Consider the following 23,724-nt stretch of genomic DNA (forward strand, 5'->3'; position numbering starts at 1 on the left):
ACTGTTCCAGAGGACTACAAAATTGCAAATGTCACTCCATTCTTCAAGATGGGAGAGAGGCAGCAGAAAGGAAGTTATACATCAGTTATCCTGACCTCAGTGGCTGGGAAGATGTTGGAATCAATTGTTAAGGATGAGGTTAGGGAGTACTTGGAGACACAGGACAAGATAGGACAAAGTCATCATGGTTTCCTTATGGGAAGAACATGCCCGATGTACCTGTTGGAGTTCTTTGAGGAGATTACAAGTAGGATAGATAGAGGGAATGCAGTGGATGCTGTATATTTGGACTTTCAGAAGGCCTTTGACAAGGTGCCACACATGAGGCTGCTAACTAAGTTAAGAGTCTATAGTATTACAAGAAAGTTACTGGCACGGTTAAAGCATTGGATGATTGGTAGGAGGCAGCGATTGGGAATAAAAGGATCCTTCTCTGGTTGGCTGCCAGTGACTGGTGGTGTTCCACAGGGGTCGGTGTTGAGACCACTTCTTCTTATGCTGTATATCAATGACTTAGATCAGTGGTCCCCAACCACTGGACCGCAAAGCGTGCGCTACCGGGCCGCGAGGAAACGATATGATTCAGCAATATGAGTCAGCTGCACCTTTCCTCATTCCCTGTCACGTCCACTGTTGGAACTTGAATGCATGCGAGGTCATTACGCGTACATCATCCATGTCAGTGCGGGAAGGAGATCAACTCCTCGAGCTTGCAAATTACGGCGGGCTGAAAAGTCTGTTTGACATAACATCTCTGCCGGCATTCTGGATCAAAGTCAAGGCTGAATATCCTGAGATGGCCACGAAAGCACTGAAAACGTTGCTTCCATTTCCAACATATCTCTGCAGTGAATGCAACAAAAACGAAATTGCGGAATAGACTGGACATAAGGAACCCCCTTCGAGTATTGCTGTCTCCCATCACCCCTCGATAGGACCGTCTTGTTGCAGGGAAACAAGCCCAGGGCTCCCACTGATTCAGCGATATTGGTGTGTTGCAATGATTTTATAAGTTCATACGGGCAAAATATGTGCTGTGTGTTTAATATCCAAACGTTACTTAAAATGTTATGATGCTATTGACTTATAAGTGACTCTTACAACCATATAACAATTACAGCACGGAAACAAGCCACCTCTGCCCTTCTAGTCCGTGCCGAACGCTACTCTCACCTAGTCCCACCAACCTGCGTTCAGCCCATAACCCTCCATTCCTTTCCTGTCCATATACTGATCCAATTTTTCTTTAAGTGATAATATCGAACCTGCCTCTACCACTTCTACTGGAAGTTTGTTCAACACTTACTTCAAGCTCCCCTGTCCTCCCCTGATAATTGACTATATTCATGCGAGGAAAATATGCGCTCTGTGTTTAATATTAAATTCGTTAGATAAACCCTTTTAGAAACGAAATTGAGTGTATTAGCCACTTATCACCCATATTTCGGTCGTGATTAACACTCCCCCCGGTACAGAATCACCAAAAATGATTTGTAGAAAAAAATCGTCATGTACACGCATGCGCACACAGGTGCCCGCGCAAGGCTTCATGATCATGGTAGTCTTTCATGGGGTAAACACAACATATTTGACTGCCACTCTTGTCTGTTGGCAACCCTACCCCACCCCCGCTCGGCCGGTCTGCAAGAATCCAGTGCAAAAAGGTTGGGGACCCCTGACTTAGATGATGAAATAGATGGCTTTGTTGCCAAGTTTGCAGATGATACAAAGATTGGAGGAGGGGCAGGTAGTGTTGAGGAAACAGGTAGGCTGCAGAAGGACTCAGACAGATTAGGAGAATGGACAAGAAAGTGGCAAGTGAATACAATGTTGGAAAGTGCACAGTCAAACACATTGGTAGAAAAAAATTTGTAGACTATTTTCTAAATGGGGAGAAAATCCAAAAATCTGAGATGCAAAGGGGCTTGGGAGTCCTTGTGCAGAACACCCTAAAGGTCAACTCCTACCAAATGCAATAAGCATATACAACAATTCATCTCTCTGTGGCAGAACACACATCACAGTACAGTAGTCTCTGCTTTATTTCATACATTATTATTGCACATTGGTAAATTATTATTGGATGTATTATTATTCTGTATTTTATTATTAGTTAAGTCTGCACACTACTAAAGTGTGTTTTTAAATGTTGCTGCTGTAATGAAAGAATTTTCCACTTGGGATCGATAAATGAAAATGAGTTCCAGCCAGGGGAACTAGGCAATGACAACCTGGAGAAGAATCATCTTTTGACCCATTCTTTCACTAGAGTTCCATAGTGTGCATTGTATGAAGTATATGAGTCATCTTAGATAAACCATAAGATACAGGAGCAGAACTAGACTTTCAATATTGGCTGATTTTTTAAAACCCGTTCTCCTTCCTTCACCCCATAAACATTAACCCCATTATAAATCAAGAACCTATCAATCTCTAACACAAAATACTCTGCAGATGCTGGGGTAAAAGCAACACTCACAACACGCTGGAGGAACTCAGCAGGTCGGGCAGCATCCATGGAAACGATCAGTCAATGTTTCCGTCCAGAACCTCTCATCAGTACCCTATCAATCTCTGCCTTATATACACTCAATAGCTCAGCCTCTACAGCCGTCTGTGGCAACAAATTCCACAGATTTACCACCTTCAGGCTGAAGAAATTCCAGGTCATCTCTGATCTAAAAGAATGTCCCTTTATTCTGAGGCTGTGCCCTTGGATCCTACACCCTCCCACTATTGAAAATATCCTCTTCACGTCCACTATATCTAGGCCTTTTAATATTTGGTAAATTTCAATGAGATTCCCCCTTCATCCTTTTGAATCACTGAGTACAGGCCCAGAGCCATCAAAAGCTTCTCATCTGTTAAGAAGTTAGGGCAGGGGGTCAGATTGCATTTAGGTCAGAGTTATATTCAGTTCCAGGCACCATGCTTTGGGAAGGACATAGTGGTTCTGACAGTGGATACAGAGCAGATCATGAAGGGAGTATACATTTAAAGGTGAGAGAGGGCAAATTTTTTTTTATATACCCACAGAGTGATGGGTGGCTGGAATGCACTGCCTGGGGTGGTGGTAGATTCGGAATTATCACCGGCATATGTCGTGATTTTTGATAACTTTGCAGTAGCAGTACAATGCAACACATAATATAGAAAAAAAATGAATTACAGTAAATATATATATTTACAGATTTGCAAGGTTGTTGCTGTGACACTACTCAACTAACCAGTTTATCTCGCTCCTTTCGTCACCATCTGAAATTCTGCCAACAATGGTTGTATCATCAACAAATTTATAGATAGCAGTTGAGTCATGGGTGTGGAGGGGGTGGGTTAAGCTCACATCCTGGAGGTGTGCCAGTGTTGATTACAAAGAGGAGGAGATGTTACCACCAATCCGCACAGATTGTGGTCTGCCAGCAGACACATTAGGGATTTTGGAGAGATGTTCAGATAGACACATGAATGTCAGGGAAATGGAAGATACGGACACAGTGTAGCCAGAAGGCATTAGTTTATTTGGCCATTTGATTGTTTCTGCACAACATTGTGGGCCGAAGGGCGAAGAATGAAGGGAGATTTGATAGAGGTTTACAAAATTATGAGGGGTATAAATGTGAATAGGCTCTTTCCACTTAGATTAGGAGAAATAAATACGAGAGGACATGGCTTTAGGGTGAAAGGGGAAAGGTTTAGAGGGAACGCTAGGGGGAACTTCTTCACTCAGAGAGTGGTGGGAGTGTGGAACGAGCTGCCATCTGACGTGGTAAATGCAGGCTCACTCTTAAGTTATAAGAATAAATTGGATAGATACATGGATGGGAGAGGTCTGGAAGGTTATGGACTGGGTGCAGGTCTTTGGGATTGGCGGAATAATGTTTCAGCACAGACTAGAAGGGCCGAATGGCCTGTTTTCTGTGCTGTAGTGTTCTATGGTTCTATGGTTACTATGCTGTACTATGGACAATACATAGGATTAAACAGAGGACAGTTTACATTAACAAACCTAATAAGTATAAAAGGTTAAGGGATGGTGCAACAGTTTAAAACAATTAAAGTTCAGATGAACAGATAGAGTGGAGGTAGTAATTTGTCCTTAGTTACTGTATGTTCATCTACACTGACTAAACGCTGTGTAAAGCTTGCTGAAGTCACTGAGCCAGTCACTGACATCAGGAAGGGATTGGTGCACATTTTATTAATTGCATTTAGAGATACAGCACGATAACAAGCTCTTCTGTCCCAACAAGCCTGCCCCACCTAATTACATCCACGTGACCAATTAATCTACTAACACATACATTTTTAGAATGGGGGGGGGGGCAGAACGCCCAGAAGTAACCCACGCAGTCACAGGGAAAATGTACAAACTCCTTCCAGGCGGTGTCAAGAATTGAACCCGGATCACTGGTACAGTAATGCGTTACGCTGACCACTAAGCTACCTTGTGCTCCTGCCTACATCAACCGTGCTGACACTGAGACAGTTGAGAGCTTCAACTTCCCAGAGACAACATCACCAATAGCCTGTCCTGGTCTAATCACATAGACACTACGGCCCAGAAAGCTCACCAATGTCTGTACTACCTCTGAAAGCTAAAAAAGTTTGGCACGTTCTCATCGAAACTTACCAATTTTTGTCGATGCACTATAGAAAACATCTTACCTGGAAGCAAAACGGCTAGGTATGACAACTATTCTGCACGTGACTGCATAAACTGCAGAGAGTTGTGAACACAGCTCAACACATCACAGAAACCGGTCTCCCCTCATGGACTCTGTCTGCACTTCTCATTGCCTCAGTAAAGCAGCCAGAATAACCAAAGACCACAGCCACCCTACTCAACCTCCTTCCATCAAGCAAAAGACACAAAATCCTGAAGACAACTACCAGGCTCAAGGACAGCTTCCACCTCGCTGGCATAAGACTACACTTGGTTCACTAGTACAAGATGGAGCTCTGACTTCACAAACTACCTCATTTTTCCGAGCTTGTACTTTATTGTACATCTGCACTGCACTTTCTCTATAGCTGTTACACTTCATTCTGCATCCTGTTACTGTTTTACCTTGTCCAACGCACTGAGTGAAGATTTGACCTGTATGAACGGTAGACGAGGTTTTTCACTGTATCTCAGTAAGAGACAATAATAAACCAATTACAATTCCTTGACACATTTGTATTTATTAACTAGGCTTTCACACAGTCCAGTAGTATTGTAGTGAGCACTGCTGATATTATCCTTCAAGGACACTTTCAAGAGGCAATATCTCAGGAAGGCAAAATCCATTATTAAAGAACCCCATCCAAACCATGCTCTCCTTGCATTGCTGCTATCAGGCAGGAGGTACAGCAGCCCAAAAACTTACACTTCATGGATCAACAGCAGCTTCTCCCTCACTAGCCTGAAAACCCACAAATAAACCTTGGACACGAGGAATTCTGCAGATGCTGGAATTTCAAGCAACACACATCAAAGTTGCTGGTGAATGCAGCAGGCCAGGCAGCATCTCTAGGAAGAGGTACAGTCGACGTTTCGGGCCGAGACCCTTCGTCAGGACTAACTGAAAGAAGAGCTAGTAAGAGATTTGAAAGTTGGAGGGGGAGGGGGAGATCTGAAATGATAGGAGAAGACAGGAGGGGGAGGGATGGAGCCAAGAGCTGGACAGGTGATTGGCAAAGGGGATATGAGAGGATCGTGGGACAGGAGGCCCAGGGAGAAGGAAAAGGGGGAGGGGGGAAAAAGCCCAGAGGACGGGCAAGGGGTATAATCAGAGGGACAGAGGGAGAAAAAGGAGAGTGAGAGAAAGAATGTGTGTATATAAATAGATAACGGATGGGGTACGAGGGAGAGGTGGGGCATTAGCGGAAGTTTGAGAAGTCAATGTTCATGCCATCAGGTTGGAGGCTACCCAGACGGAATATAAGATGGTATTCCTTCAACCTGAGTGTGGCTTCATCTTTACAGTAGAGGAGGCCATGGATAGAATGGGAATGGGAATGGGATGTAGAATTAAAATTTTTAAAAAACCTTGGACTACATTTCCCTCAATCTGCCCCAATGGTGTTATGCTTAGTTTTGTCATGCAAGTCATAAATAATGTATGTTAATTTAAGTTTATGTACTTTACATTTGTAATGTATGGTGCTAATGCTGCAAAAAGATCATTTTATGGCATTTAGATAGATGGATACTCTATTGATTGCAAAGGAAATTACAGTGTCACTGTAGCATTACAAGTGCAGAGATATACAAACATCAGAAGTAGAAAAAGTAAAAGATAAGTTACCACAAACCGTCTAACAGGAAGGGTCATCACTTCTCTGACTATAGGTTGACTCATTATAGAGCCTAATGGCGAGGGTAAGAATGACCTCATATAGCATTCTTTGGGGTAGCAGAGTTGTCTTAGTCTATTACTGAAAGTGCTTCCCTGTTCAACCAAGGTGGCATGCAGAGGGTGAGAAACATTGTCCAGAATTGCCAGGATTTCCTGTAGGGTCCTTTGTTCTGCTACAGACTCCAGTGTGCTCACTTTGATTCTTATAAAAGAGAAAGCCTTTCTAATCAGTTTATTGAGCCTGTTGGCGTCACCTGTGTTGATGCCATTGCCCCAGCACACCACCATGTAGAAGATTGTACTGACAACAACAGACTGGTAGAAGATGTGAAGGAGAGGCCTGCATACTCCAAAGGACCTCAGTCTCTTCAGGAAGTAGAGGTGACTATGGCCCTTCTTGTACACAGCCTCTGTGTTGGTGCTCCACTCAAGTCTGTCATTCAGGTGCATCCCCAGGTACTTGTAGGTCCTCACCACATCCACATCCAATTATACCCCTTGTACAAAACTATGCAAAGTCTTAGGCACACATATACAGCTAGGGTGAATAAGGCTTTTACACAGTATGGTAGTAATTTTATGTGTTGCACTGTACTGCTGCTACAAAAAGAAACAAATTTCATGGCATTTGGGAGTGATGACAAACCTGATTCTGATGTGGGTCCCTATTGTGGACTGAGAGTGGGGAGGGGGCAGGGAGAGGGGAATCATGGTTGAGAAATGAGGAAGAGAGAGGGGAGGGAGTGGGAAGCACCAGAGAGACATTCTGTAATGATCAATGAATCAATTGTTTGGAATCAAATGACCTTACCTGGTGTCTCAGGCTGGGTGTGTCTGCAAGCCCACCAACCCCACCCCCCCCGCCCCTGGCACTCCTTCTCTGCCATCTGCCTCATACTCCTCGCACGACACTTCACCCTCGGCATTCCTAACATCCTTTGCTCTTGCCAGATTTACAAACTCACTCTCCACATTGACAAGTACAGTACAGTGCAAAAGTCTTAAGCACCTGGCTATATGTATGTGCCTATGCCTTTTACACAGTCCTGTATATATGTGCATGGCAATAATCTTGAACTTGACGTCTGTAATGTATCGCGGTGGGAAGAGAGGTTTTGTCAAAAATGTAAAGTTCCAACCCAGGAGACTTGCCCAGCAACTTTCCAATAACATCATATTCACCATTCAGGTCAGTTCTTGCCCCTGTGTGGTGGATTGAACTAGCCAAGTCACTGTGCTGTACACACACTAGGTCCAACCAGATTAAGTCAACAATAACCAGAGCAGTGACCTAGAAACAGCAGCAAGTCATTCAGTCTCCCCAAAGCCTACTCACTAACTCTGTGAGATCATGGCCAATGCAAGGCTTAATTCTGTATATCTGCTTCTGCACCATAGCTGGGAAAACCTGATCAAAATGCTGGAAGAACCCAGTAGGTCTGGCAGCATCAGTGGAAGGAAATGGACAGTCGATGTTTCAAGTTACTACGCTACATCTGGGTAAAGTGGTAGGAATTCCGGATAAATCTTAAAGAATGTTTAAGAAACCAGTCCAGACGAAGGGTCTTGAACCAAAACATTAACTGTTCATTTCCAGCCACAGATGCTGCCTGACCCACTGAGTTCCTCCAGCATTTATTGGGCTGCTCAAGATCTCCAGCATCTACAGAATCGGCTGTGTTTATGATTCCCTGTACTCTAATTTCAGATATGAAATAATTTCAACAATTTCAGATATGCAGATGACACTGTGTTAATTGCAAGTATGGAGGAAGAACTACAAAACTTAATTGATATAATTGTTGAAGAAAGTGCAAAAATGGGTCTATCTATCAATCGCAAAAAGACAGAATGTATGGTGATATCCAAAAAGAAGGAGAATCCTATCTGCAGGCTGAGAATTAACGAAGAAGACATAAAGGAAGTACCGAACTTTTGGTACTTAGGAAGCTGGGTGACATCAGATGGCAGGTGCAACATGGACATCAAAAGAAGAATAGGGATGGCAAAAGACACCTTTACAAGAATCCAGAGTATACTGACCAATACTAAACTGGACATGACAACCTGCCTCAGAGTACTGAAATGTTACGTTTATCCAGTTATGTTATATGGCTCAGAATGTTGGACAATATCTAGTAACATGAGGAAATGAATTGAAGCAGCAGAGATGTGGTTTTTGAGGAGGATGCAAAAAATATCACGGATGAAACAATTATCTAACGAGGATGTCATGAACAGAGCAAACACAAAAAGAGAAATAATGTATGAGATCATGAAAAGGCAACGTAACTTCATTGGACTTGTGATTAGGAAAGAGGAGTTAGAATGCACAGTAATTATCGGAAAGATTGAAGGGAAGAAAGCAAGAGGAAGACAAAGACAAATGACAATGGAGACAGCAGCCAGAGAACTGAAAATGAATACCAATGAATTGATCCAGTTGACCCAAATCAGGAGTGTGTGGGCCATGGCAGTTAAAGCTCAAACTGGGCATGGCACCTGATGATGATGAGGATGTATTTTAATTTATTTGGAGATACAGCATAGTTGCAGCCCAACAAGCATGCTCACTAACCCATATGTCTTGGGCACGTGGGAGGAAACCAGAGCACCCAGAGGAAACCCATGCAGTCATGGGCAGAACATACAATCTCTTAAGGCAGCAGCGAGAATTGAACCTGGGTGGCTGGAGGTTCTTATTTGCTGCTCCAGATTCGGATAACTGCTGAATGCTGTGCCTGAAAAGTTGATCAATTCCAGATTTCAAATCAACAACCAATTGTGTTCCAGAATTTTAATCACATTTTATGTGTTTGGATGCTTTCTAACCAAGTCTGAAAGGTCTTGCAACTGTTGCTTAGAAAGTCATCCCTAATCTGTAGAACTAAACATAACAATACACTCAGTGGCCACTTTATTAGATACCTCCTGTACCTAATAAAGTGGCCACTGAGTGTGTTCATGGTCTTCTGCTGCTGTAGCCCGTCCACTTCGTTCGACGTGTTGTGCATTCAGAGATGCTCTTCTGCATATCAGTGTAACTTGTGCCCATTTGAGTTACTGCCACCTTCCTGTCAGCTTGAACCAGCCTGTCCATTCTCCTCTGACTTCTCTCATTAATAAGGCATTTTTATCCACAGAACTGCCGTTCACTGGATGTTTTTTTTTTGTTTTTCATACCATTCTCTGTAAACTTTAGAGACTGTTGTGTGTGAAAATCCCAGATCAGCAGCTTCTGAGGTACTCAAACCACCCTGTCTGGCACCAACATTCATTCCACGGTCAAAGTCACTTAGATCACATTTCTTCCCCATTCTGGTGTTTGGTCTGAACAACAACTGAACCTCTTGACCATGTCTACATGCTTTTATGCACTGAGTTGCTGCCACGTGATTGGCTGATGAGATATTTGCATTAATGAGGTGAACAGGTCTAGTGTATAATCGTCGTCATACGCTGAATCTGCGCTGGAAAACCATTCCACTGAGTGTATAATCACAGTGATACGCTGAATCTGCGCTGGAAAACCATTCCACTGAGTGTATAATCACAGTGATACGCTGAATCTGCGCTGGAAGACCATTCCACTGAGTGTATAATCACAGTGATACGCTGAATCTGCGCTGGAAGACCATTCCACTGAGTGTATAATCACAGTGATACGCTGAATCTACGCTGGAAGACCATTCCACTGAGTGTATAATCACAGTGATACGCTGAATCTGCGCTGGAAGACCATTCCACTGAGTGTATAATCACAGTGATACGCTGAATCTGCGCTGGAAGACCATTCTACTGAGTGTATAATCACAGTGATACGCTGAATCTGTGCTGGAAAACCATTTCACTGAAGTCACGGTAAATGGACTGAGGATAGGGTACAAGCTGATAAAATGATATAATGAGCTCAGATGTAACCCAATCCTAATGTACCTGCATATAGAAATCCCTCATTACTATCGTAACATTGCCCTTTTGACATGCTTTTTCCGTCTGCCATTGTAATTTATATCCCACATCCTGGTTACTATTTAGAGGCCTGTATATAACTCCCATCAGGGTCTTTTTAACCTTGCAGTTTCTTAACTCTACCCACAAGAATTCTACATCTTCCCATCATATGTCACCTCTTTCTAAAGATATGATTTAATTTTTTTTTACCACCCCACCCCCTCTGCCTACCTGCCTATCCTTTCGATACAATGTGTACCTTTGATATTAAATTCCCAACTAGGAACTTCTTTCAGCCACGTTCAGCCTCAATGTCATTCCTTCCGATCTCTAACTGTACAACAAGATCATCTACCCTCAGCCCTATATAATACCTTCAGTGCTGTGTTCATCACTCTTTTTCATTTTGCCCCCATGTTACACTTCACCTTATCCCACTGACTGCAATTCTGCCCTTTCATCTGCTTGTCCTTCCTCACATGGTCTCACTTACAGACTGCCCCATCCTCAGCCCTATCACTCCGACTCCCACCCCCTGCCAAATAACCCTCCCCAACAGTTTCAGCAAACCTGCCTACAAGGATATTAGTCCCCCTCGGGTTCAGGTGTAACCCATTTTTTTTGTAGAGGTCATACCTTCCTCAGAAGAGATCCCAATGATCCAGAAATCTGAAATCCTGCTGCCTGCACCAATTCCTGAGCTACATACTCATATCCTCAAGTCAACTGCTACTTCTATGCAAGACAACTCCCCACCATAGAACAATTTGGGATGGATCATAAACAAAACCCTCATCCCATGCACATGAAAAGGGCTAAAAGATAATGGTAGAGAGAGAAATGTCGGGTGCAACCGACCCTGAAGAAAGATTGCCAACTCTTGGAGACAACACAACACTATTATGGCGCCAGTGACCCGGGTTCAATTCCCGCTGCTGCCCGTAAGGAGTTTGTACGTTCTCCTCATAATTGTGTGGGTTTCCTCCAGATGCTTCGGTTTCCTCCCACATTCCAAAGGCGTACAGGTCAGCAGGTTAAATCATCACATGGGTGTAATTGGGCTGCACAGGCTCACTGGGCCAGTAGGGCCTGTTACTATTACTGTGGAGGCCAAGCCATTGGGTATACAGTATTTATAGCGGAGGTAGATAGGTTCTTGATTAGTAAGAGCATTAAGGGTTACAGGGAGAAGGCAAAAGCATGGGATTAAGAGGGATAATAAATCAGCATCACACATAAAAGTTGCAGGTGAACGCAGCAGACCAGACAGCATTTCTAGGAAGAGGTACAGTCGACGTTTTGGGCCGAGACCCTTCATCAGGAGTAACTGAAAGAAGAGCTAGTAAGAGATTTGAAAGTGGGAGGGGGAGGGGGAGATCCAAAATGATAGGAGAAGACAGGAGAGGGAGGGATGGAGCCAAGAGCTGGACAGTTGATTAGCAAAAGGGATATGAGAGGATCATGGGACAGGAGGCCTAGGGCGAAAGAAAAGGGGGAGGGGGAAAAAAGCAGAGGATGGGCAAGGGGTATAGTGAGAGGGACAGAGGAAGAAAAAGGAGAGAGAGGGAAAGAATGTGTGTATAAAAATAAATAACGGATGGGGTATGAGGGGGAGGTGGGGCATTAGCAGAAGTTTGAGAAGTCAATGTTCATGCCATCAGGTTGGAGGCTACCCACACAGAATATAAGGTGTTGTTCCTCCAACCTAAGTGTGGCTTCATCTTTATCGTAGAGGAGGCCGTGGATAGACATGTCAGAATGGGAATGGGATGTGGAATTACACACATTCTTTTTCTTGCTCTCCTTTTTCTCCCTCTGTCCCTCTCACTATACCCCTTGCCCATCCTCTGGGTTTTTCCCCCCTCCCCCTTTTCTTTCTCCCTGGGCCTCCTGTCCCATGATCCTCTCATATCCCTTTTGCCAATCACCTGTCCAGCTCTTGGCTCCATCCCTCCCCCTCCTGTCTTCTCCTATCATTTTAGATCTCCCCCTTCCCCCTCCCACTTCCAAATCTCTTACTAGCTCTTCCTTCAGTTAGTCCTGACGAAGGGTCTCAGCCCGAAACATCGACTGTGCTTCTTCCTAGAGATGCTGCCTGACCTGCTGCATTCACCAGCAACTTTGATGTGTGTTGCTTGAAATTCCAGCATCTGCAGATTTCCTCGTGTTTGTGTTAATAAATCAGCATGACTCTTTGGGCCAAATGGCTTAGCTCTGCTCCTGTGTCTTACAGTCAGTATCTATAAAAAACTTAGACAGAAGCAAAAAAAGTGTTTTGAATGGTGCCAGCATACATCCACTTTGCACTGTTTTTTTTTACGTTTGTGAAATCCATTCAGCGAAAAGCGGTTTTACTGTGACTAGATTGAAGTTTCAGGATTTGTGCCAATCAAAGTTTTGAAACAAGTAACTATCTTTTGTTTCTTGAGCCCATAAGCTGGTTTAGTGTAAAAGTTATACCCACAGTGCTGTGGCAGACAACAAATGAATCAAAGGCTGTGTAACAAAACCGTACAATATTATGATAAAACGGATCCTGTACAACAGCAGGGCACCATTACAAAACTCCTTCATCCAAAATGACACAGAATAAACCTAAAGTTAAGAAAGGACAAGAATTGTTTTGTGATGTGCAATTTAGTAACAACTAGAAGCAAGGAGGCTGTGTGGGAACATGGTTTGTGGAGAGGTTGTAAGTGGAGGGGTTGCTCATATCCAACAAGAGCTCGTGTGTGGTCAGTGGACAGTCACCATCACCCTCCAGCAGCTTGTGTCCAGGGAAACCTCAAACACTGGACAGGGCTCTGGCAACAAACCATGGGAAAGCACGAGAGGAAAGTTACTGGAGACGCAAGCAACTGGTGGAATAGGAGACGAAACAAAAACGAAGCACTGGAATAAGTCCAAATGTCTCTAGCCAGTGGAGAGTATCCTGGCTGGTTATATCATGGCCTGGTATGGAAACACAATGCCCAAGTACAGAAAAGCTTACAAGAAGAGGTGGAAACAGACAAAGCAAAGCCCTCCCCGTCACTGAGCACACCTACAAAGAGCGCTGCGACAAGAAAGCAGCATCTATCATCAAGGATCCCCACCATCCAGACCATGCTCTCCTCTTACTGCTGTCATCAGGAAGGTGGTACAGGAGCCTCAGGACCTGCACCACGAGCTTCAGGGACAGTTATGATTCTACAACCATCAGGCTCCTGAACCGGTGGGTATAACTTCATTCACCATAACTCAAAACTGATTCCACAACTCACTTTCAAGGACTCGACAACTCATGATCTCAGTAGTACTTATTGACTTATTTCTTTAATATTATTAGCGGGTTTTTTTTTGTACTTGCCTTCTTTTGCACACTGGGTCCTTCTCAGTCTCTGTGTGTAGTTTTTCCATTGATTCTATTGTATTTCCTTGCTCTACTGTGAACGTCTACAAGATAATGAATCTCAGGTATATGGTGACATGCACATATATGGATAATAAATTTACTTTGAACTTTGTGATCAGTGCGTCAATCCATCTGTGGAGGAAAAGGGATGCAGCGAGTTGGGGGGAGGTGGTGCAGATGCTGCATCAGGACAGAGTGTAGAGTGAGGGTAGCCAGTGCCCAGAGAGACAGACAGGGGGAGGGGGTTAAGCAGGGACTGGAAGGAGGAACCAGATAAGGTGAGGGGAATGATGGACAGAGGAAGATTACTGTACTGTATTTGCAGCAAGAATGGTTTAACAGAAGCTATTCTAAAATGATAGGAAAGTTCAAAATAAATTTATTATCAAAATACGTATACATTGTCATAGACTACCTCAAGATTCATTTTCTTGTAGGCATTTACAGGAAAAGAAAAAGAAAGACAATAGAATTTATGAAAAACTATATAAAGGACAGTTTGGTGGTTGGCATAACAACATTACAGCCAAGCTGTAAGATTGGCATTCAGTTCCTGCCTCTGTCTGTAAGGAGTTTGTACGCTCTCCACATGACTATACTTTCCTCCAATCCCCTTAAGATCATGCTCCCCTCGTATCAGTCATTTCCACCCTGGGAAAAAGTCTCTGCCTGCCCACTACATCATCTTGTACACTTCTATCAAGTCACCTCTCATCCTCCTTCACTCCAAAGAGAAAAGCCCAAGCTCACTTAATCTACCAATGGTTCAACTTAATATCAGAGAATGTATACAGTATACAACCTGGAATTCTTACTCTTCGCAGACACCCATGAAACAGAAGAAAAACCCCAGAGAACGAATGAGAGAAAACGCCAGAGCACCCTCTCCCTCCCACGCACAGGCAGCAGTAAAAAGCATCAACCCCCACCTCACCTGCACCAACAAAAAGCATCAACCCCCACCACCCACCATGGCATAATCTATCCTCATAAGACACACTCTCTAATCCAGGCAGTATCCTGGTAAATCTCCTCTGTACCCTCCCAAAGCTTTCACATCTTCCCTATAATAAGGCGACCAGAACTGAACACGATACTCCAATCCACAACTAAGGCGTGCTGTCCTTTGCGTTCATCTGTAAGTGTAGTTGGAGTCTCTACTCATCCACAAGACAGCAGCTCTGGCAGGGCTACACTGCGAGCACCAGCCTGGATTCTAAACAGAGCCTACTGACTTCACGATATCCAAACTGATCCCAATCACATGCCGAAGAATGTGCTCAAGAAGCAGGTACTCACTTTATGTTGTTGAATGAGGATTTCTCGTGCAGCATTGAAGATTAAAGTGTGCAAGTTGCTGGAGTAAAAAGCCAGGGTATAGTCATAGTCGAAGCCATAAACCTCAATGTCCGAGAGGCAGACCTCATTGTTGGCAAATATCCCATCTGGATTAAGGTAAATGGATCTTCCTGGGAAGCTCAGATCTGGGAAAGCGAGGGTAAAGGTCAGTTACCAGACCCAGGTTCTCAGTAAATATTTAACCTTTACAAATAATCCCACTTCAAAGGTCAGAGTAAATTTATTATCAAAGTACCTACATGTCACCATATACTACTCAAGATTCTTTTTCTTGCACGCATTCACAGTTGACACAAAGAAACACAATAGAATCAATGAAAAGTCTACAGAATCAGACAAACAGCTAATGTGCAAAAGAAGACAGATAGAGGGTATTGAGAACACAAGTTGGAGAGACCTTGAAAGCAAGTCCATGGGTTGTGGAATCAGTTCAGAGTTGAGGTGAGTTATCCACACTGGTTCAGGAGCCTGATGGTTGTAGGGCAACAACTACCCCTGAACCACCCTCTCTCACTCGCACCACCCTCTGAGTGAAGAAACTCCCCCTCAGGTTCCCTTTGAGAATTTCCCCTTTCACATTAAACCTATTGTATGACTTCTCATTCTAGAATCACACAACCTCAGGGGCGAAAAACTGCATGCATTTACCCTATCTATACCCCTCATAATTGTGTACACCTCAGTAAGATCACTCTCCTATGCTCCAGGGAAGCATCTATGGAGGGGATTAAACTCTATGAGAGTTTCACTTTACAGAGACAGGTGCTCCCAGTGCAGTCTCCTCTACATTGTGGAGACCTGACATAAATTGAGGGACCACTTTGTGGAGCACCTTTGCTCTGTCTGCCACAAATGCCGGGATCTCCCACTAACCACCCATTCCAATTTGTCCACCCTTTCCCATTCTGACATGTAGCTCCATGGCCTCCTCTAATGTCACGATGAGGCCACTCTCAGATTGGAGGAGCAACACCTCATGTTCCATCTGGGTAGCCTCCAACCTGATGGCATGAAAATTGATTTCTCTAACTTCCATTTATTTCTGCCTCCTCATCCTACTCTCTTCTTCCATTCACCATTCTGGCTCCCCTCAAGCCCCTTCTCCTCGCCTGCCCATCACCTCCCTCTGGTGTCCCTCCTCCTTCCCTTTCTCCCATTATGCTCTCCTATCAGATTCCTTCTTCTTCAGCTCTTTGCCTCTTCCACCTATCACCTCCCAGCTTCTTACTTCATTACTTCTCCCTGTACCATTCCCCTTGCCATTACCTGCCAAGTCGTACTCCTTTCCTTCTGCCCCCTTCCCCTTCTTATCTGGATTTTTCCTCCTTCCTTCTCAGTCCTAATGAAAGGTCTTGGCCCAAAATGTTGACTGACTATTCCTCTCCATAGATACTGCCTGACTTGCTGAGTTCCTCCAGCATTTTGTGTGTGGTGCTCTAGATTTCCAGCACCTGCAGAGGCTCCTGTATTAGCAATAAATATGGGTCTAGCCAACAACATCCACGTCCTCTCACCCAATTGATGGGGGAGAAATGCAGAGAGGAAGGAAACTTACGTGCACCACAAACACAAGTGAAACAGCTGAACAGTTTACTTCTGTACGTAGAATTACCTGTGTTGAAAATATATTTATATAAACTAAACTCCATCCTGTTTCTTTATATCACATGTATTGTTGGGTTCATACACCTGCATGTGGCCCAGCAACAACACGCAACACAATACAAATACTGTCCTTCCAAAATCACAAGCACTCCAATTGCAATCCTATTTCATAAAAAAGACCTCAGCCGGTCGGCAGAAGTAGGGTAGCAGTTAGCACAACACTTTACACCACCAGCTGTAGAATTGGGGTTCAGTTTCTGCCACTGTCTGCGAGGAGTTTGTACGTTCTCCCTGTGACCGCGTGGGTTTCCTTGGGTTTCTCCCCCATTCAAGCAGAAAGCGGTTAGGGTAAGTAAATTGCCGTGTGTGTTATACTGGCGCTGGAAGTGTGATGACACTTGCGTGCCCCCGAACAATACAGTCAATTTGATTTGACGCAAATATCGTATTTCACTGTATGTTTTGATGTACACGTGACAAACAAAGCAAATCTTTAGTTTCATTTTAACCCACGCTTTTTTTGCCCACTGTTAATCCGTCGATCCCAGTTTAAAAATAGAACCACATTCTTCCTTAGTAGCATAGTGCAGAGCGGAGGCACAAAACCTTAAAAGAGACATATTACCTAATCAGAAACCTGATCTGAGATCAGTCACTCCATGGATCAAATACCTTGTGCTTCAGTCAACATCCTCTCTATAAATGGAAAGTCATCTGTCACGAGCCTCTGGGTAGAGGACCGACTCTACTGCATTAGAACTTTATAGATGATGATGGTTCTCCACAAATATTTAATCTCAGTCACTCTAAAACTATCAGAGCACACTGAGAAAGCTCTAGACTAGCTAGAAAAGTGCACCCCAGAATAAGTTGGATTTTTCCTGGAATCACAGGTAGCATAAGAAAGTTAGCAGAGTTGTGGTAAACTTGGCCATGAACTTCGGATCATTGCTGGTAAGCACCTAGTATTACTGCTTTACATTTTCCTGTCCAGTGAATGAAATTGTTTGAAACCCAACATCATCATCATATGACACGGGCGATCACGGTCCCATGACCATGATTGTTTCTGGCAAATGTCTGTACAGAACTGGTTTGCCAACAACTTCTTCTGGGCAGTGTCTTTACAGACAAGTGACCAACACCCATCTCTTTTCCTACTTCTTCCCATTGCAGATAGAGTCCCCCTCCCTAATCTATACCCATAGATCAGAATCATGCTTCTTGCTACCAAGCACTGGGAATCTGGCAATCCTGTAACTTTCATGCTGAACTTCCTATCCATTAGGACACATCAGAGAACACAAGTCGTTTGGTGGGGGGCGACACAGGGAGAGGGGAAGGCAGCACAAATTACTGGGAAATGCATGCTGAAATAGGATTGCACTGAGCTAGCACAGACTCAATAGGCCGAATAGCCCCCATCTGCATGACAAGGAAATAAGATAAAATACTGTAAAATTAATCATGATAAAACTGTCATTGTTCAAACTCCTCTACATTCAGTAATTGTTCTGTGTAGCAGAAAAAGTACCCTGCATTCCAGTTCTGAAATTCTGTTGTGTTGACTACAATGGAACTGTATTTCTGCCGCAGAGTGGAATGTGTAATTGCTACTGTGCAATATACTTAGAACTACAGGACAGGGATGAACTTTAATGATAGGCAAGAAAGTCAAGGCAGAGTTACATCTTCATAAGCATCTGAGGATGATAATCGCTACAAGACAACCATTCACAAAACAAAGTTTGCTTTCCACACAACATTCTCAGTACAATTAAACTCCGATAGTCCACTGCCTGTCTTTGGAATTCCCAATGGTTTAGTATCTGGATCGTCTGCTTCCATTTCCTGAACTTCCTTTAATCTAACTGAAGCCCTGTTCACATTCTCCTTTTGAACTCACCTGATTCACTGTAAGATTTACTGTACTAGTGTAATGTCTTCACAAACAAGTGAATTAAAAGTGTGCTGAAGTAATATCCAAAAATCTGGAAGATCCGCAGATGACAAAAGGTGCCAGATTATTGGGATTTGTTGGGATTGGAATGACCTTCCTAAAACGCACAGGGAGCATGGTAACCAGATGCATCGCAACTTGGTATGCTCTGTCCAACGCCTTGATGAAATTGCTGAGCTGCAAACCTGCTCCAGTCCATTACACAAACCAACCTCCCCTCCACTAAGTTTGTCGAAATGTCCCACTGCCTCAGGAAAAGCAGCCAGCATAATCAAGGACCCCTCTCACCCAAGTCATTTTCTCTTCGCCCCGTCCCATCAGGCAGACAATTTAAAAGCTGAGGACCACTGCTACAAGTTATCAGACTCTAGAACATACCTCAAATAATCAAGATGAACACCTGATCTCTCGATCTACTTCGCCATGGCCTTTGCTCTTCATTTGTCTGCCTGCACTACACTTTCGTGGGCCAGCAGGGTAGAATAGTGACCAGTGTCACACGTTAAAGCGTCAGTGATTGGGGTTCAATTCCCACCACTGTCTGTAAGGAGTTTATATGTTCTCCCTGTGATTGTGTGGGTTCCTCCAAAGACGTACAGTTAGGTTAGTAATTTGTGGGCATGCTACGTTGGTGCCTGAAGTATGGTGACACTTGCAGGCTGCCCAGCACATCCTCAGACTGTGTCAGTCACAAACTTAAACAACACATTTCACTGTATGTTTTAATGAACATGTGACAAATAACACTAACCGTTTCTTTCCTCTCTCTATAACTCTAACAATATATTCGGCACTGTTTTTTTTCCTTTTACACTACCTGTGACAATAATAAACCAATTTCCAAAAAACACCTCCAACCTTGTTGTGGTTTGGAGGCTCGCGTGCCTCATTGACCCAGAGAGCTGTATTGGCTGGAGTCAGGGCTTTATGCTTTGGCTCCAGTTCTCCAGGTTCAGGGCTTCAGGTCAAAGCTAACAACCCTAACCGGTAAAACAAAATGGTTACGGACACAGCAATGAAGAATCCTTCTACATCTGAGTGCGACAGTACTCTTGAGTCTCCACCCAGGACTCGCAGGACTGAAATAGTGAAGACTAAGAGGAAGCTACAGACATAATAACGGAAGCCCTGAACACTGCCAGAGATGGGAGGACCTTCATTGTTGTCCTAAACACCAGCAGTGTAACAGGCAGTATGTACCAAAAAAGAAAAGTACTACTGTACAGAACTCAATATTGATGAGGTGGGATGTGTTTTCTAATTAGCTTTTCTTTCCAATTTCTTTTTGAAATTAAAACAAAACCTTGAAGCATCAACTATTTTCTGTGGAGAGGAGACTACCACAGAAATTGTATAAGACATTGGTGCAGCCTAATTTGGAGTATTGTGAGCAATTCTGGTCACCTGTCTACAGGAAAGATAGCAATATGTTTGAAAGAGCAGAGAGAAAATTCACAAGGATGTTGCCGGGATGCGAGGACCTGAGTTTTAGGGAATGGTTGAATAGGTTAGCACTTTATCCCCTGGAGTGTAGGAGAATGAGAGGAGATTTGATAGGGGTATACAAATATATGAGGGGTATAGATCGGGTAAATGCAAACAGGCATTTTCTACTGAGGTTGGGTAAGACTACAACTAGAAGTCATAGGTTAAAGGTGAAAGGTGAAATATTTAAGGGAAACTTCTTCACTCAGAGTGGTGAGAGTGTGGAATGAGCTGTCAAGGGAAGTGGTGGATGTGGGTTCGATTTCAACATTTAAGAGAAGTTTGGACAAGTACTTTATAAGGAGAGGTATGGAGGACTATGATCCAGGTGCAGTTCAATAGGACTAGGTAGAATAATAGCTCAGTATGGGCTAGATGGGCTGAAGGGACGGCTTCTGTGCTTTGACACTATAATAATTCAGCTTCCATGGGGCCCGGTGATAATTGAAAAGACCAATGTGGGAACAACATACTTTCCACAGATGGGGTGGAAGTATCTGACCAGTGGATAACCTGTGAGGCGATGCACTCCTACCATTTATCCTGGATTTCAGCGTGCTCCCAATGCACTGACTCAAGGTTCACATAGAAGGTGAGAAGACGGACCAAGATACCTTTAGTCCAGTCCAGGATTTAATGCCCGCACATCGGTGAGCACCAGCGTAGGACCAACATGCACACATACAATAGGTTCTCTCTCACACACACGTACATACATATCATACACTAATATATTAAAAAGGCTAAGGGATGGCCTTATAGAGCCATATCAAATAATGGAGGGCAGAGATAAGGTAAATGGTCACATTCGTTCTCCCAGAATAGGGGTATCTGGTACATAGAACTGTACAGGCCCTTCGGCCCCTCATGTTGTGTCAATGCTTTAACCTACCACAATCAATCTAACCCTTCCCTCCCACGTAAGCCTCCATTTTTCTACCATTCATCTGCCCAAGAGTCCCTTAGAAGTCCCTAGTGTGTCCACTTCTACCACCATCCCTGGTAGCAGGTTCCATGTATCCACCATTCTCTTCCAATGAAATGAACTATCATGGGCAGGCTCCCTCTGAATAGGGTGTTTGCTTATCAAGGTCTCATCTACAGGAAGTTAGGTTTGCTGAACAGTTTGTAGGAGTTTTGGAGAGGAATTGCGTGAGGGAGAGGATTTGAATGAGGGAGAGGGGGTGGGGGTAAAGGCACTAGGATTTGGGACTCTCCTCCCAACAATTTGAATTTATATCCCCACATATTAGACATTTCCGCCCTGGGAAAAAGTCTCCGGCTGTCCACTTGATCTACGCCTCTTATCATTTTGCACATCTCTATCAAGTTACCTCCCATCCTCCGTCTCTCCAAAAAGAATAGCCCTAGTTCGCTCAGTCTAAAGGGCATAGGTTTAAAATGAGAGGGGAAAGATGTAGAAAGGACCCAAGAAGCAGCTTGTTTTCCCACAAAAGATGGTGGGAATATGGAACCAGTCCACAATTGCATTGTTTAAATGACATGCAGACAGATGCACGGATGGGGAAGGGTGGGGGAGTGTGACAGTTGCATGGATGGGGAAGGGTGGGGGGAGGGGTATATGGAACCAGTCCACAATTGCATTGTTTAAACGACAAGGATGGAGAAGGGTGGGGGGGTATGACAGGTGCACGGATGGGGAAGGGTGGGGGGATATGACAGGTGCACAGATGGGGAAGGGTTTGGGGGGGTGACAGGTGCATGGATGGGAAAGGGTTTGGCGGGGTGTGACAGGTGCACGGATGGGGAAGGGTGGGGGTATGACAGGTGCACGGATGGGGAAGGGTTGGGGGAGTATGACAGGTGCACGGATGGGGAAGGGTTTGGGGGGTGACAGGTGCACAGATAGGGAAGGATTTGGGGGTGTGACAGGTGCAAGGATGGGGAAAGGTGGGGGAGTGTGACAGGTGCACGGATGGGGAAGGGTGGGGGGATATGACAGGTGCACGAATGAGGAAGGGTCGGGGGTATGACAGGTGCACGGATGGGGAAGGGTTGGAGGTGACAGGTGCACAGAAGGGGAAGGGTTTGGGGGTGTGACAGGTGCACGGATAGGGAAGGATTTGGGGGTGTGACAGGTGCACGGATAGGGAAGGATTTGGGGGTGTGACAGGTGCACGGATAGGGAAGGATTTGGGGGTGTGACAGGCGCACTGATGGGGAAGGGTTGGGGGTGACAGGTGCATGGATGAGGAAGGGTGGGGGCTGTATGAGCAAACTGTGGGGAAACGGGACTAGTGCAGGTGGAAAGCTCAGTCAACACGGCTGTATAACTCTCATGACTCTCTAAACACCCACACAAGCAAGTGAGCTCAAACACAGAAATCCTTCCTCGCCTCTCATTCCCGCTCCCCGTTCTCTACAGAAGCTTAAATGAACTGTTCCTCGGCGGGGGCAGAGAGCGGGTGGGTGCAGCGACCGAGCCGGGGACCGGATACCTCCAGGTCCCGATCCTAGCACACCAGTTCCGGTGTCTGCATTCACCCAAGGCTGGAAGGCGCCGAGTAGCCAGTCCGGCACTTGGCAGTTCACCTCTGAAATACGACTTCAGTGGGACTGAACCTCTCCGAACGCGCGGCCAGGGCTGCCGAGCAGTGATAGATTTCCGGAGCTAGGAGCAAAGCATGCAGATTCCAATGAAATGAACTGTCAGGGGAAGGCTCGCCTCTGAATAGGGCGCTTTCTTGCCAGGGACTCGATTTACAGGAAACTAGACTGCTGAACAGATCGTGGGTGTTTTGACCAGGATTTGGGATTTAGGAGTACAGGCAGCCACGACGGGCCGAATAGTCTCTCTACCTGTAGTGGGGATTGGGGGGTGTCCGATAGCAAGTCATTGAGCACCCTGCCTCTCCCTTCCTCACCTTTCTTAGTCTCGTTGTACAAGGACCACAGGTAACTCCGGTCGTGAGCCGCGCTGTCCGTGTAGGGAGCACACGGTTGCGCCGGGACAGCGGCGCTGCGGCGGCCGGCCAGGCTCCGGGGACACGCCACACTGCATGCCGCATGGGAGCCGGCGAGCCGACCGTGCGTCAAACTGCAGCCCAACTGCGGAGGAGTGACAGTCCGGGGTAGGTACACCTCCTGGAAGCATCTGGTCGCCGTCCTGACAGCCAGGGTCCGAGAGGTCATCTTCCGAGCGCCGGTTTTTGTCTGAGGGAGGGGGCTGAGTTATGGCAGCGTCGTTCGCGTGTCTTGACGCTGCCCTTGCGGGAGCTGCAGAAACAAACTCCCACTCACTGCCCCAACCCGCCTGTCGTCACTTCCCTGTTACAGAGCCTCAGCCAGTCCCGCACCAGAGAATGGGAGGGTTTCATCGCATCGAAGCACGCCGCCGAACTGGTGTACAGATTTTAATCTGCTTGTCAGGAACCGTGCCAGAGAAAGGGCATGCAGAATACAGAACTGAGAACGACGTCTGTGCTGAAACAAACAAAATCTCGTCTGCCTGTACACAGTGGCTATCTCTCCATTCACGTCTGGCAGTCTCTTAAATTACCACTGTGGTACCTACTTCCAACACTCTTCCCGCCAATCCGTTTCAGGCACCCAACACTCTGAGGGGGGAAAAAAACTTGCCTCTCCTTTAAACTTTCACCCTCTCG

At 45.0% G+C, this 23,724-nt stretch overlaps 1 protein-coding gene across 2 annotated transcripts in view; it reads right to left on the reverse strand.

Moving 5' to 3' along the window:
* Positions 1 to 23,353, reverse strand: part of nt5dc3 (5'-nucleotidase domain containing 3) — a 76,500-nt gene extending 53,147 nt beyond the window's left edge. Inside the window, exons 1-2 of one of the 2 annotated variants that reach the window (XM_072268165.1) lie at positions 22,984 to 23,353; positions 14,989 to 15,173 (exon numbers count right to left, since the gene is read on the reverse strand). In XM_072268165.1, coding sequence (XP_072124266.1) covers positions 14,989 to 15,173; positions 22,984 to 23,251 — 453 coding nt within the window. In that variant the 5' untranslated portion in view covers positions 23,252 to 23,353. The remainder of the gene's footprint in view (positions 1 to 14,988; positions 15,174 to 22,983) is intronic. The other variant, XM_072268166.1, reaches the window with a different exon arrangement.
* Positions 23,354 to 23,724: the final 371 nt, after the last annotated feature.

Source organism: Mobula birostris, chromosome 9 (genome assembly GCF_030028105.1).
Source record: "Mobula birostris isolate sMobBir1 chromosome 9, sMobBir1.hap1, whole genome shotgun sequence".
In the NCBI taxonomy this organism is placed as follows: Eukaryota; Metazoa; Chordata; class Chondrichthyes; order Myliobatiformes; family Myliobatidae; genus Mobula; species Mobula birostris.